Here is a 16885-nt window from a genome sequence, read left to right as displayed (position 1 = left end):
AGGGTTCTCGTGTCCGTCCAAAATTAGGGGGAGTAGTTTGGGAGGAGCTGGGGCAGAGTTGCGATGAACACATGTACACCCTCTTCACAGCAGGGGTAGATTTGTTCAAGAGAACGTGTGAGCCTGTTTTACAGAGGTACATACATGTCTATGTTCCTTTATAAAATACCTTTATGGACTTTTCAGATAGGTACCTTGTAAATAGATCCCCTTTGCTCAATCATAGCAGAGTAAGTGAAGATGAGATTTTGATGCTCTGCTGACACGAGCAGCTGGAAAAAACATTCTGGCTGAAAATATGAAGCTGAGCCAGTACAGAATACAATAAATTTTAAGATCTGTATGGATGGATCTCTTTGTACAGTGACTCAGAGGGCAGTTCTAGAAAGGGCACTTGCGAGCACTTAACAGCTGCTCTAGAGCTGTTTGTGCCTAAATGCCAGAGATAGGTGCATAAGTTGCAGAATATTATAAGTTATGCATGTGTGTGACCCACCCGTGCTCTGCTCAGACTTTACCCATGTATATACATCAACCTAACATTCTGATATGCTCATATTTACAGAATATTGCTTAGCCAGATATTGTGCATTTCTGTAATATGTGCACACCTACATACATATATGCCCATATTCTAATCATTTATTTGCTTATATGCCGCAAAAATGTTAGTGCCATTGTTACAGAATTACCCCTGTAATGCCTAGTTCATGTGGACTGCGAGATTCCATAGGGTTCCTAAGCGGATGTATAATCAGGTTCGTTCTTGAAAAAGGATATTATAGCTTTTAGGAAGTTTGTTGATCACTTTCTCATATGTATGAAGCACTCTTAAAAATGAGAGCCACTGCCACAATCTGCTGAACAGAACAAAGTTTTATTATATATTTTCTAGTTGTTATTTTGATCTCTGGTGTTTGTTCATGTACATCTTGCAGAGCTTACTTTTCTCAATTTTAATTCTGTTTACTATTATGAATTTGTTTCTGAAATCTTTTTTACTTATTTAGCATCTGTATGTCTTGACTACATTTTTTAAAGCTCTGTAAAGCAGAAACCTGCCTTGTATGTATTTTATTGCATGGCATGCGTCTAGAAGCGCTATCAAAATGAGGACCATTAGTAAGGGAGGGCTCCATCTCAAACCCATTGTGGCTCAGCTGAGTCATAAGCAAAGCACAAACATTTTTTTTGTGAACTAATAATCATAATGTTGCTGTTTTGTTTTTGGCAAAGGAGAATATTTTAAAGATTGGAATATCTTTTTTGCACCAACCAAAAACTATATATCTGTACAGCTTTGAGAGATCTGTGGAAAAAAAAACAATAATTAAGACCAACTGAAAAGAAATCAGTCATCCAAGCATCAAATCCTGAGAGACAGCGTTTGCACATATCACTCTCTATCTCTCAAAATTGTTTGGGGAAGGGGTTTTAGCAATCTAAGCACAAAATGAGGAAAGCCTGACAGAATTTGTGGGGTCCCAATAACATACATTTTAAAATGTACTGTCTGTTTGGGGAAATGGTAGAGATGAAAGCACTAAGCTGAAATAACCTGTTTGTTATTTTTCGTAGGGACCTGATTTTCTATACCTCAGACATAGAATACATAATTCCTTAGTAAACCAGGCACTAGTATCCCCTTCTAATTCATCCTAAAGAGTAGAATTTATCAGAGAAAACTTAGATCTGCTTTCAGCAAAGTTAGCATCTCTCAGAGATAAATTAGTTTGAGGTTTATAAAAAAAGGAACAACAAAAATTCTTATAAAGCTCATATGCTTTTTTTTAACAGAACTGTTCTTTGCTTTCATTTGACCCTCAAAACAAATTACCTGTAGACTTACAGAATGGGTTATCCCTTGTCCAAGAAGGGTTACTTATAATAATAGAGCCTGTAATTCAGCTCACAGCAGTATGCGACTGGCAAGCCACTTCTGACCCCACATATTCAATGCTGGATCAGGTCAGTTCCCAGCTTTGAATATCCAGGTATGACCAGCGACCCAAATGTTAACCAGGCGCTGGCAGATCTCCAGTAAACTCACTGCATAAGGTTAGGACAGCTGTTACTTAGCCATTTAGGACTAAATTCTATAAATGGCGCTTAAAGTTAGGCAGTGTTTACAGAACAGCACAGCACAGTGAACCACAGCTACATTTAGGTGTAACCATTTACACCAATGAAGCCTTGATGTAAATCTCCTTTATTCTATAACAGTGGGCATAAATTAAAGGAGCACCCCAAGCTGCCCAAGGCTGCGCCCCCTTTTTGGACCCATGCGTAACATTTATGTGCCGATCCCGTGCCTACATTTTAATTAAATCCAATTGGCACCAATAATTGCTTGTTAAAAGCCTCAATTAGCTTCAGCTAAATTGCACATGCAAATTTATAGGGTTTGGGGGTTAGCAGACTGAAAATTGCCACTAACCAGCTAAGTTACTGCTCCACCCTAATGCTGCCCCTAGCCCTCACACAAACTTCAGCATAGACGGTTAGAGGGCATATTCAGCAGCACTATCCTGTTAAGTGCCGCTGAAAATCCTTGGAGAGCCCACAAACAAGAGACTCTTGGCCATTTAAATTGCTTTGAATATCGACCCCCATAATTCCTAACAGTTCCTGTACCAGCACTTTCTTTTCTCTTTCCTCCCATAGTTTAACTGATTAGTCCTTGATTACATTAGCTAATTATGCTCAAAGGAACTTTGCTTTCAACAGTTGTGCAGTAAATACAGAGTTAATGGGCCTTAAGATCTCTTCTTGGTTTTCTATAATGAGGTTTTCTATAATGACATGATGGGTATGTCAGAAAAAACAGAGCTGGTAGATTCAGAATCAGATTTGGGTTGTAGAACTTTAGCATTTTTGGCATTGAGAGGCTCGTCACGGACTGTCAACTTGATTTTACCATTTTGTACTTCCTTGATGGGTTCTAGAAAGACCACATGTTTGTTAGAGTTGATCTTACGACTAGGTGCATCAGTGGCAGGTGGAGTGGTGCTAAGAATAGAGGATTTAGCACTGCATTCATAGGATGGACTGGGGGTTGCCAGCTTCTTCCGACAGTTGAAACAGTGACATGGAGTGAGGTACAAGTACACAAGAACTAGGATCAAACTGACTACACATCCCAGGAGTGTTGTGAAACCAGTTTTCCAACCTTCATACTTGGGATAATGAACTGTCACATTTACTTCATATGTCATATTATGATTTAAGTGATTGTTAATGGCAATACACAGATAAATCCCAGAGTCCCATGGCTGTACCTCTTTGATCTCTAAGCTTCCATTATTGTGAACCTTAAGACTTTGATTATTGTTCCCTGGATATTTGATAAACTCATATCTGGGAGAAATCCATAAGTAATTTGTTGATTCTTCCTGTAGGCTAGTATTACAGGGAATCAAAAGAGATTTTCCTACAAATACTTTGATGTGCAACTCTGAAAAGTCTGCATAGTTCAAAGGGCAATTTTCAACATTATTATAGCTATTTAAGAACCTAACAATAGCACGGGGCTTCCTTAATGCCAGACAGATATGATCCTTTTGGAAATCCTTTGCTGAGCTGAAGCCTCGATCTGTCCAGTGCAGAAACAGATTGTACAGTCTGCAGTCACATGTCAGGGGGTTGTTATGGAGATACAAGCCATTTTTGACATATGCTGGCAAGGCCATGACTTCTTCAATGGGAATAATAGAGAAGTTATTGGATGATAGGTCCAAGGTTCTCAGGTAAGGGTGACTGAGGTTCTGCATGGAGCGAAAGGAAAAATTGGTCAACAGATTACAGCTCAAGTAGATCTTGCGTATGCTGCTTAGATGGATGAAAGCTTGTCTGTCCACTTGCATGATGACATTGTTGTAGAGCAAAAGCTCCTCCAGACTTAGAAGATGCTCAAAGAAGTGTTCCTTGATGATTTCCAGACGGTTGGAAGACAAGTCCAGGCGTTTAAGTTGTGTGGCATTATGGAGGGCCTTTCCAGAGAGAGTTTTAATTTGATTGTGGCTGATCCGGAGATCCTGGAGACGTGGCAAGGCTGCTAACCAGTTATTGTGGAGGTGGGAAAGATTATTGTGACTGAGGTCCAGCGTGACAGCTGTGGAAGGCAGTGCTTGGGGCACATGCTGAAGACTCTGGTTAACACAGCTTATGAGGTCAGAGGCACATATACAGACATTGGGACAGCTATGAGCACTTGCGGATGTGTTCTGTAGAGCAAACAGTTCTAAAAGTATCAATAGATTTCTCAAACATTTCCAAACAAGTTGTTCGTCTCTGTTCGTACTCATTATGTAGAAGCCCTGTTCTTTCTGATGAAGGAAGTGCAGAATATGGAGACTTTTTTTAATAAGCAGTATTAAGCAGTGGAACTGCAGTTGTAAATTCAAGCTTAGCTAATCGGTCATGTTGTGCTTTAATATGCAATAAGTTTAGTGTATGTATAAGAATTACTGGCCGAAAGCATACTGTATATCCAGTGTCTTTTGGTGACTAGGCTCCCCATATTTTTTTAGAAAAAATATCACTAAAGACTGTGTTACTTCAGGTCACTTTAAACATGCAGTAGGAAAGTTCTGTGATTGAGAGATCAAAGATGAAGAAATGAAATTACTTAAACTGGTACCTTATTTGTACATCAGTAGCAGCGGGAGTTCCCTGTCTTGTGGTGTCATCACTCTCAGTGAGCCATGGAGTCAGACAGATGGAGAGATTTTTGAAACAGGGTTGCAGCATCCACTGTCAGGAAGTAAAGCATAGAATCGCTGAGGGAAGCATGTGTATTAGCCCAGCACAAAGCAAGATCTGACTTTTCAGCTGTTGCTAACATTTGCAGGTTCTGCTCGTGAACACTACTAGACTCTAAGATCCCGTGCACATCCCATAGTAGCATCTAGACATAAAGGGAGTTCTGCCAGAGTTCAGAATCTCTTCTTGTAATGCTGAAGTTGTCGTAGCAAAGCTTCAGCATCGTATGAGAAACTGGTATTGCTGTTGAGAGAGGAAACAGTCCAGCCTCCTGAGCACACAGCCTGTAAAGTCTACCTCTGCCTGCAGCTTCTGCTTTTCCAGTCAAGCAGTAAACATGAAAGGCAGAGACCCTGAACACACACATCCAATTGGTCAATGTGGCAGAGGAGAAGGAGGAGTCGTAGGCTGAGAGAATTTCCTAGTGTACATTTTTTAATGACTTGTGGTGCTGTCATTGTAATACTGGTGGGTATAATAGTCCTTCACAGACCTGCTGAGCCTTGAGACAGACAGAAGAAATAAAAGGGAAGCAGGAGAACAGAAAACGAGAAGGAAGAGCATTGGAAAAACTGCAAGTAAGAAGTAATGCCCATCAGACCTATGGAATAGCCAAAACAGATCCCATTTCTTTTTCTTGCCTGGCTAAAATGTTACTAGGAAATAAAATCATAGAAGTCAATATTTCAACACAGTGGTTGGCATATATCCAAATATTCAGCAGCAGCTGCTATTGAGATAATTGGTGCCGAATATCTGGGTATAAATGCCCCAACCAGTGTTACCTGGATAATGGCCAATAATCCAGATAGTGGTGCTAAATATCACTCCACCCTCACACATAATGCTATCCAGGGCAGTCTGCAGCAATTCTCAGATTATTATCCAGATAATCCTGCTGAAAAAGTTAGCATTGCTGATCAGGAGAGCAGCACTTGCAACCCAAATAAAGTGGTTTTGAAAAGCCATTCAGAACTGCTCAACACCCAGAGAGTCTCAAAAACTGAATGGATGACCTGCTCTGATGCAGTGGCAAGGATGGCTAGAAGAACTAATTACAGTTCAACAAATTTGAACCCTTCTTCTTGTGACCTTCACTCTGCAATACCTCAGGCTTGAACTTAGATCACCTACCAACTCTGCCTGTATGTTCAACTCAGATTTGTCAAAGGAGAATGATTACATTCAAAATCCATATCCTTCCTTTTTCACTACATCCACAAAGTTATAGTACTTAAATTTGCATTGTGAACAATTGATAAATTACAGATGCCGTGCTGACAATACAATTAAAGTTGCATTTTTAAATGTTTTATTTTATTATTTATACAACGTTGGCTGGTGTTCCAGAGAGGCTTTCTAAAAACATTTAAGATAAATAAAAGGCAATTCTATAATTGGATGTCTTCTGCAGTTGGTATGTTTTGTGCTCAGGAAAGTGCCAGTTCTGCTTGCTAGTGCACTTCGTGCAAGTGCAAGGGACTGCACACACGGGAAGAGCATCAGGGGAAACTGACGTGCACCACTTATAGAATATGATAAGCTACATGCAATATGTGATGCACTAATGCATACACCCAATTACACCTGGCATAACTATCTGTCTTGTGTAAACTCTGGGGAACTTTCAGGCTTTTGCTTTGATTATTGCCTTTAACAAATTATCTGTAGAGATTGTGCCTGCTTTGTTATTCAAGGCCCCACCCACTCTTGCTCCTGAAACTGTCTTTGCAGTCTGGTCAGGTAATTTTATCTGCAGACGGGTTGGGCAGGTTTTAAAGCCCAGAATTCTTTTTTTTTTTTAGAACTTACTATAGAACATTGCTTATAAAAAGTTTTATTTTTTGGGAAATCATTTTTATTTAAATCAAATATGCAACATACAATTGACAGGAGAATACTGAACGGCAACATCAATGAGTTATCATAACATGCTATCGTGAATAATCAGTCATCCAATCTTTTATTTTAACAAGGAAATATAAATTCTACTAATCAGATCTTATACATGGATTCCCCACCCATCTACCCTCCCCCATCACCCCCATCCCCCTGAACCCCCTCCTTTCCCCCTCCCTCCCTTATTATACCCCCTAACCCCCCCCCCTTACTCGAAAGATGATAACAGGGTTAATCAGCAGGGGAAAAGAATCGTAATATGTAAGGTTACCCACGGTGAGGGGCTTGAACTCTTATAGTCCCCCCTTGAAAGTAAGAGCAATCTTATTAGACCAAATAAATCATTTACACCATCAATCGATCTATACCCCCAGCTGTCCCCCATTCGCTTCCAAATTAAATCCCCTCCCCCCAACTAGAAACCCAGAACCAACCGCTTGAAACGCTACAAATAGGTCTGATTCATGAGAAGACTACATACTCTAGGGGATAACGCCAATATATATGGCTCCCAAATAGACCAAACGTTTTTCCTACGCTTCGGAGTCAGTCGCGCATCCCTTGCTTCCATAAGTAGCAGAGTATGAAATGCACTTTTCCAAGACCAAAAATTAGGAGCAATGTCCTGAGAACAACATTGAAGGATACATTTCTTATCTACCACAGCGGCCTTATATATGAATGCCCATTCTCTGCCAGTAAAAGCAGCACCCCACCCCCCTGTCAAGAATAAGTTGTGCAGGTGTGACATCAACACGTTTATGCAAAAAACGCTCCCAATATCTAATCAAGGTGATCCAATAATGTTGTATAACTGGACAGTTCCACAGAGCATGAGCCAATGTGGCCCTAGGATCTCCACATTTGGCAGTTTTTTTGTCTCTCGACATCCTGCATTATACGCCTGTCGAGGAGAGAAATAGGATTTAGTAAGAATCCGAAATTGACATTCTCTATAATTAGAACTATATATATTTTTTGGAATCTGTTGTAATAATTGCAGAACATCCCTTGTTCGTATAGAACAGCCAATATCCTCACGCTGTTGGTTCACCGACAAAGCAAAATCTGTACCAGGAAGAAGTAAGAGTACACTCTTATGAAGATTAGTTACCGAAATACAAGATTGATTTACCGGTTGGAAAAAATTGTCCAACAACAAAAACACTCCTTTAGAACATCTCAACCTAAGGGCCTGACAGTAGTGAGCGGCCTGCATATAAGCAAAGGAATTTAAAGGGTGCGGTCGTAGGCCCTGCAACACTTCTACACATGTTTTCAATGTGCCATCCTCCCACAACAAGTCAGCAACATAAAATATCCCCTGCATTGCCCACTTATTAAATATGCCTTTAATCTGACCCGATCCAAAATCCAAATTTCCCACTGGAAATCCGTGCATCAGGGATCCTGTTGTAAAGCATGCAATAAAAAGTTCCATGCATGTCACAAAGGGGGCAGGAGAACATGCCCATTCAATCTGGAGGGCAAACTTTGCTGCGGGGCATGCAGGAGATAATGAGGATGCAGCGGTAGGAATAGCTCCCTTTCTAAAGACCAATTTGTATAATGATCTGTACCTACCACCCAATCCGCTAAATGCCGTAATAAGCATGCCAGATTACAAAGTCTCATATTAGGTAACCCCAAATCTCCAATGACCATATAGTTTCTCTAAGGGATGTTTAGGTTTTTTCCTTCCCCAACAAAAGTACACAAGAGATCATCTAAGAGCCCTAAGGTCCTTTTGTAATAAACAGAGCGGTAAATGTCGCAACACATATAACCAACAGGGAAATACAATCACGTGGTATAAGATGATTCTGCCACTGAGAGAAAGCGGCAAAGTATGCCAAACAGGTAACTGTTGACATGTAACATGAATTAACTGATCAATGTTAATCTTATAAAGATTGCGAGTATTAGCAGGTAAATAATATGCCCAAATATCTAAAACTTCCCAAGGCCCATTTCAAAGGGAATACCCCTTTCCAACAAATACGAACCTCCGGGGAAGTTGGTAACCCCTCTGATTTATTCATGTTAAGACGAAATCTAGAGAAGGAGCCATACTCCGCAAAACTTTCCAAGAGAACTGGAAGAGAACTATCAGGCGAAGACAAGTACACTAACAAATCATCAGCAAAAGCGGAGATTTTAAATTCATATGACCCCAAAGCTACCCCACTAATCTCTGGATTACTCACAATTTCTCTGATCAAAGGGTCCAAAATCAGAGCAAACAACGACAGAGACAGCGGACACCCCTGACGTGTACCACCTAGAATAGAAAATGGCTCAGAGACCTGTCCATTAACCATTACTCTAACTTCTGGTGCTGTATACAATGCCTGTAAAGCCTGTGCCTAGAAGCCCTCGATACCATAGGTCCGTAACACTGCAAACAAGAATCCCCAGATAACCCTATCAAAGGCCTTCGCAGCATCAAAACTGATGAGTAAAGTAGGCACACGGTCTGCGCCTGCTCTAAAGATGCCAAAATAGTACGGATATTTTTGACAGCTTGTCTCCCCCTAATGAAGCCAGCCTGAGGCTCTGCTATCAGCGAAGGTAAGATACGTGCTAACCTGCCTAGCCAGTATGCCCGCCAACAGCTTCGCCTCATACCCAATCAGAGAAATAGGTCAATAAGATTCAGGAAAGTTTGGGTCCTTCCCCGGCTTCAGAAACACCACAATCTCTGCCCTACGGAGGGACTCAGGCAAACATTGATTTTCCACTATAATATTAAACAACTTTACTAGAAGATGCTGAATGTCTGGTAACATCAATTTATAAAATTCCGCCCTATAACCATCAGGACCAGGGGTTTTATAAAGCACACTCCTCCCAACCGCCCACACCACCTCATCTAGACCTATTGGAGTATTAAGGGCCACCACCTGGGTCTCTGACATCCTAAGAAGATCTAAACTCTCTAAATATGTTTGCGGATCCATCTCATTCCCTGAATCTGGCGTATATAATGTCTGATAAAACGACCAAAAAGTCTGCACAATCTCAGAATTGCTATGTACCAGTTTTCCCGATGCAGCACGTGGGGCCAACACCTTTCGGGGTCCCCTATTCTGTTGTACCAAATGCACCAGCGACCGGCTTGCCTTATTCCCACGTTTGTGAAGTTGATATTGATAATACAGGGCCGACTTTTTAGCTCTTTGGTGAATCAACTCATTGAGTGAGCTCTGACCAGCGAAATACCGGTCTCGGTTTTCATCCGAGGGAAATTTTCCATATTGTTGATGATAAAATATCACTTTCTTTTCCAAATGTAAAATGGCTACATCTCTTCTCTTCCGCTTAGTAATGCTATAAGCAATGATATCCCCCGTAATACTACCTTGGCCACTTCCCAGAATAAAACGATGTCTGCTCTATGTTAGTTATTAAACTCCTGATAGTCTCTCCATTTTGTTTTAATATAAACCTGAAAATCTGGGTCCTGATACAAGACTAATGGAAATGCCCACCTCCTAAACAAAGGACCAGCTTGCCCTCCCCCCGCCTCCACCCATATAGGAGCATGGTCTGATATTGCTGTGGAATCAATTGTGGCCGATCAAATATTCAAAATTAGACCCTCTCCTACTAAGATATAATCTATATGGGACTGAGTGTGATGAGCCCGTGACAAGTGTGTGAAATCTTTCTCACCCGGGTGTAACAAACACCATACATCTACCAGCCCTAATGCAGCACAAAGCAATGTTATCCCCTTAGTGTTATCATAATGAGCCCCTCCAAGGGATTGTGATTTATCTAAAAGTGGATCTGCTACAACATTAAAGTCTCCTCCTATAAGAATTGAATGACCTACATAAGGTTGGAGCTTTGGGAACATAAATTTTACACAAAACATAAGGAGAGCCATCAATCTTCAAATGTGCAATAATATAGCGACCTTCTGGATCTGCTTCCACTGACTTCTTCTCAACTTGCAAATTTTTATGAAATAGTATAATGACCCCTGCTTTTTTCCCTCTAGCTGGGGCTGCAGTATATTCCCCAACCCACCAGGTGTTTAATTTACAATGTTCAATGGAATTCAGGTGTGTCTCCTGAAGCAAAACTATCGTGGCCCCTTTCCGATGTAAGCTATGTAAAATCTTCTTTCTTTATATAGGAGACGTTATACCTCCCACATTCCATGAATATATCTTCAAATCTTTCATGTAATACTCCCCAGGTATGACAAATAAAAAATACCAATCTTCCTTAATACCCAAGTATGTCGTCCGAGCCTCCAACATACCCTACTATACCAACTATGTCTTCTCAGTAACATCTGGTCCTCGTAAGTCCCCCACATAAATCGAATGCCACACCACCCATCCACCCTTGCCCCGCAACTCATATTATCCTCTACCCCCTCTGAATAAACCCCTCCCCATCCCCCTTTTCCCAACCCTGAAACTCCTTTTTGAAACCCCCTTGTAACCCCAACAGCTCCGAAGAGTTGTCATGTCTTGATTGCCCCTCCCCCCTGTACAATTCCTAGCTTCCCAACAAATCCATCCCATGACCACGAAGTATCATCTAATATACAAGCTAGTGTACCCTCTGAACAAAAGCAACCTCATAACAACCCCATCCAAATCACTCAGCAACGGCACTTCAAGTCTGGTGCACGGTTGTCTGACCCCAATGGTGCCATTAGCCCCTTAAATCACACACCCCCTTCCCCTACACACTCAGCATCTTAACAGCTGGCATATCCCCTGTAACTCACCTGCCATACATTCGTTAAAAAAAGGGAGGGGCTTGGACAATGTGAACAAAGGCAATGAATACAGACGTTCAACCTCACAGTTATCTCTCCCACCCTTCCCAATCTAGCAACTACAATAGTTGCCACTTCATAGACTAGTGCCCTCTCTCATAACACCATAATAACTGATGTTTAGTCAACAATATGGTCATGTAATAGGCAATGGAACAGCAATATGCACTCCTCCAAGGTAAACTCAAAACTGTCTATGTAATAAATACAAACATAGCAAATCTGCAGTCTGATAAATATGATGGTATTCATGAATACAAGCATTATTTGTAAAGTGAAAGAGGAGAGAGAGAGGGAAAAAAATGTAGTGGTGGGGGAGGGGGAAGGAATAAGGAATACAAAAGAGTCAGAATCAAACGTTAGTCCAATATAAAGTTTTATCAGGTCCTCTCTGAAGAGATCTTTATCCAGGAGTAAAACAGCCTAAAGTTGCAGATAGTGCACCACTACCCACCATAATCCAAATAATTATGGTTATATTCCCCACACATGGGGTGGTGCACGTGTCTCAAGGCGCTGCCTCTGATGAGGAGGAAGATTGAGGCAAGGATTCCACAAAAATAAGGGCTTCTCCAGGTGTGGTAAAAAAAAAAGAGGTTTTATCTTCATGGGTGACCCTGAGCTTTGCCGGATAGAGCAAGGCAAAATGAATATTCATCTTAATCAAGGCAGGACAGACCGAAGCAAAAGACTTCCTTTGCTGCTGAACTTGCATGGAGTAGCCTTGAAAACACAGTACCTTGACATTTTGACGCATTAATGCCGTCCCTCCTCGAATAGCAAGTAAAATCAGATGCTTGTGAGTGTAGTTCAGAACTTTTAGAATTACCACTCTTGGTTTATCTCTCGAGGAGTTCAAGGGACCCAATCTATGAGCTCTCTCAATCCGAAAATGAAGCAGCTTGTTTCCAAGGTTTAGCACTGATGGCAGCCAAGATTCTAGAAATCCCATAAGGTCTGAAACCCCAACAGACTCGGGCAGGCCAACTAAGCGCAGATTATTGCGGCGCAAACAATTTTACAAATCATCCACCTTGCTCTCTAAATCCGCCACCTTTTTCTTTAATTAATCCTGTTCACCAACCAAAATTTGCACCTGCTCCTCCAGCGCCAAAGTTCTATTCAAGCCTGCATCAAGTTCAAGACACACACTGTCCAAACATTCGTGAACCTTCTCGGTTCTATCAAGCAGGTTTTGCAGCTTAGAATCTAGTGCTTCCTCCTCCTCCTACTACTACTATTTAGCATTTTTATAGCGCTACAAAGTGTACGCAGCGCTGCACAAACATAGAAGACAGTCCCTGCTCAAAGAGCTTACAGTCTAATAGACAAAAAATGTAAAGCAAATCAATTAATGTGTGGAGGAGAGGAGGGTAGGTGGAGGCAAGTGGTTAAAAGTCAAAAGCAATGTTAAAGAGGTGGGCTTTCAATCTAGATTTAAAGATGGTCAAGGAGAATCCAAGGTGGTAGAAAGACCCCAAGACTCGTATCAGAAATAGCGAGCAGTGAAAAAAAGAAAAAAAAGAAGCAAACAAGCGACAACATAAGCTAAGTACAAGTTTAGCAACTTAAGCAATCTAAAAGATTTACTAGGATCGCTCATTTATTACAACTCTAAAAAGAGGTTTTTGCCGATGATGAAGCAGTCCAGCCCCCGAGGCTAAAATAGAGCTGGGGGCTTCTCAAGGCTTTTCCTCATAAAAAACGAGCAAGGCTGAAACCAAGACCGGTTCAGTTCATCATACTTGTATTATAGATTCTCCGATTCCTCTAGATGTTAATGATTTATTCTAAGGGAGATCACCTCTTACTGTGTTTATAGTTTAGATCACATCTAAAGCCCAGAATCCTTTTACAGAGGGTAAAGGCTGTAAATATTCCTTTCCATGTAACATAGTGGATGATAGCAGAAAAGGGCCAGCTGAGTCATCCAGTTACTCTTATCCACACTGCCAGGGAAGAATCCCAGCTGCCAGCCATAAAACATAATTATTCAGTAAATGAGGGCAGAGAAAGACCAAAGTGGTCTGTTGAATCTGTTCAGTGAGTTGTTTAGGAATTTTACCCCCTTTTAAAAACATTTTTTAAACTTGATTATCAAGTGGGTTCAAACAAATCCCAAAATAATTCATATAACTACCAGTACCGTACTGGCACAGATTTTATGGGATATTTGGACTCTTAGGTGTTTAAAGCCTTCTAGGAAAGAGCCCTGCTACTGCCAAACCACCAAACAAAAACATCCACTCAAGCAGCACACAGCCTGCTAGACAGATCTGTGTATTTGATAGACATTCTCAAATTAATATTCAAAGCAAGTTATAGTTTCTCTGCTTGCCAGTAAACATACAATTTGCTTATCTTTTATTTTTAAAAATTCTATGGATCACATCAAGTCATTTGCCACTAAGTGGTCTGATATTATCTGTATAAAAAAGGGTAGGATGAGGGCAGGTCAAAAAATTATCCAGATAGCAGCAAGACTCGGTTTCTAGCTGAATCTTTTAGGCCAGCATGGTGAATTGCTATATCCATACATTCATCATTGCCATCTACACAGATAGCAGCATTGAAGATATGATTTAAGTTAAATGTCATGGTCAGTGTTTAATTTAATCCAGTCACTGCACTGGCTTAAAATTAACTCACCTGGGTTGTTTATTTTTTGTTTTTGTTTTTTACAGTTTGCCAGATGAACCTACCAATTAATTCTTTAAAAAAAATATATATATATATATTTTTTTTTGTCTCTGACACAAGTGCCTATTTGTCCTAGATTGAAGGATCCAAATTCTGACCCTAATGCTGCCTCAAATTATAGATTAGTATCAAATTTACTCTCTGTCTCTAAAATCACTGAGAAATTCGTTACCACTCAACTTTCAGACTATCTGGATAAAATTAATGCTCTACGTCCATTGCAGACTGATTTTTGTCCTGGTCATAACACTATTTCCTCACCCATTTATTACATTTCTTTGAAGGGGTGAACAAACATGTAGATAAAGGTGAGCTGGTCAATATTGTGTATCTGGATTTTCAAAAGGCATTTGACAAAGTACTTCATAACAGACTCCAGAGGAAATTGGAGAGTCATTGGATAGGAGGTAGTGTTGTACTGTGGATTAAAAACTGGTCAAAAGATAGTGGGGTTCCTCAGGGGTCTTTGCTGGGACCGCTGCTTTTTAACATATTTATAAATGATGTAGAGATGGGAGTAACTAGTGAGGTAATTAAATTTGCTGACGACATAAACTTGTTCAAAGTTGTTAAATCGTGAGTGGCTTGTGAAAAATTACAAAAGGACCTTACGAGACTGGGCATCCAAATGGCAGATGACATTTAATATAAGCAAGTGCAAAGTGATGCATGTGGGAAAGAGGAACCCGAACTATAGCTATGTGATGTAAGGTTCCACATTAGGAGTCGCAGACCAGGAAAGGGATCTAGGTGTCATCGTTGATGATACATTGAAACCCTCTGCTCAGTGTGTGGTGGCAGCGGCTAAGAAAGCAAATAGAATGTTAGGTATTATTAGGAAAGGAATGGGAAAAAATGAGGATGTTATGCCTTTGTATCGCTCCACGGTGCAACTGCACCTCAAATATTGTGTGCAATTCTGGTCACCGCATCTCAAAAAAGATATAGTGGAATTAGAAAAGGTACAGAGAAGGACAAAAATGATAAAGGGGATGGGACGACTTCCCTATGAGGAAAGACTAAAGCAGCTAGTGATCTTGCTTGGAGAAAGATGGCTGAGGGGAGATATGATAGAGGTCTATAAAATAATGAGTGGAGTTGAATGAGTAGACGTGATTCGCTTGTTTATGCTTTCCAAAAAATACTAGAACTAGGGGGCACGCAATGAAGCTACAAAGTAGTAAATTTAAAATGAATCGGAGAAATTATTTCTTCACTGAACTTGTAATTAAACTCTGGAATTTGTTGCCAGAGAATGTAGTAAAAGCAGTTAACTTAGCAAGGTTTTAAAAGGTTTGGATAGCTTCCTAAAAGAAAAGTGCTTAAGCCATTATTAAAATGGACTTGGGGAAAATCTATTGCTTATTTCTAGGATAAGCAGTATAAAATGTATTGTACTGTTTTAGGATCTTGCCAGGTAGTTGTAACCTGGATTGGCTACTGTTGAAAACAGGATGCTGGGATTGATGGACCTTCGGTCTGTCCCAATATTGCAATATTTACGTTCTTAGAGAGTTCTGGGGGGGGGGGGGGGGGTAAAATTTCTAGATGTAATCAATGACTGCTTCTTCGATCCAGGAACCGACTAGAGGGGGAGCTATTTTGGATCGTATCTTTAGTAGAATGCGGGGCATGGTATAAGAGGTAACTGTGTTGGATCCACTGGGAAACTGTGATCATAACATGATCAAATCTGAGCTCATAGCTAGAGTGAAGGAAATCTACTGTAGCAGCTTTTAATTTTCGAAAGGGCAACTATGACAAAATTAGGAAAACAGTTAAAAAGAAGCTGAAAGGTTCGGCCGCAAAGGTTAGGACTCTGAATCAGGCGTGGATGTTGTTTAAAAATACCATCGTGGAAGCCCAGACTAGATGTATTCCACGTTTTAACAAAGGTAGAAAAAAGAGCAAACGATAGCCAGCATGGTTAAAAGATGAGGTGAAAGAGGCTATTAGAGCCAAAAGAACATTCTTAAGGACAAGGCTATAGCAGAGAGACTGAATGAATTTTTTGCTTTGGTCTTTACAGAAGAAGATGTAAGAGATCTACCTCTACTGGAAATGGTTTCAGGGTTGATGATGCAGAGGAACTGAAAGATATCTTGTTGAACTTGGAAGATGTACTGAGCCAAATTGTTAAAAAGTCATCTGTAGTACCTGAGGACTGGAGGGTAGCCAATGTGACACCGGTCTTATTGCTTGATTTTACTACCTTGAGAGGATTTATTTATTTATTTGTTGCATTTGTACCCCACATTTTCCCCACCTATTTGCAGGCTCAATGTGGCTTCCATAGCACCATGAGGCGTAAGCCGCCTCCGGTGATGAAACAAATATCAGACATAACCCTAAATGGCACCCATTTAGTTAGTGCATATCACCCTTTCATCCTCCCAACATGTACTGCTTTCTTAACTGCCAAGCATTCAATTCCTCCTCAGATCTTTGTAGTCTCTTTTAATTCTATCTCCTACCTCAGTGGTGCTCATTGCTTTGTAGCAGTGGAGTAAGCAGACCTAACATTTTGGGTGGGCTTAGAGTTAGCGTGAGTAGGCACTAGGCAACCCCACTTTTACCCCAGCATCTCCCCTGCCCTTCCCAACCCCACAGCCCACTGCTTCACACATTTCAACAGCAGTCAAAACATCCTTCCAGCTTTAACCTGAAACACCAGATTTCATAAGTACATAAGTATTGCCATACTGGGAAAGACCAAAGGTCCAT

The 16885-nt window shown here is 40.7% G+C and overlaps 2 protein-coding genes across 3 annotated transcripts in view; one reads left to right on the top strand and one right to left on the bottom strand.

Moving 5' to 3' along the window:
* RNF123 (ring finger protein 123) overlaps positions 1 to 16885 on the top strand; it is a 594888-nt gene that overhangs the window by 530254 nt on the left and 47749 nt on the right. The gene's annotated exons all lie outside the window — the stretch shown is intronic.
* On the bottom strand, positions 2779 to 4649 carry AMIGO3 (adhesion molecule with Ig like domain 3). Its single transcript, XM_030205299.1, has one exon. The coding sequence runs from the start codon at positions 4302 to 4304 to the stop codon at positions 2793 to 2795; it is 1512 nt and encodes a 503-aa protein (XP_030061159.1). The 5' UTR covers positions 4305 to 4649; the 3' UTR covers positions 2779 to 2792.

Source organism: Microcaecilia unicolor, chromosome 6, assembly GCF_901765095.1.
Source record: "Microcaecilia unicolor chromosome 6, aMicUni1.1, whole genome shotgun sequence".
In the NCBI taxonomy this organism is placed as follows: Eukaryota; Metazoa; Chordata; class Amphibia; order Gymnophiona; family Siphonopidae; genus Microcaecilia; species Microcaecilia unicolor.
Note: the sequence above shows the minus strand (reverse complement) of the source record. Positions and strands in the feature narration are given on the sequence as shown.

Coding starts and splice junctions, on each gene's coding strand:
- AMIGO3 (XM_030205299.1), bottom strand. CDS start 4,304: ATGAGTACGAACAGAGACGAACAACTTGTTTGGAAATGTTTGAGAAAT.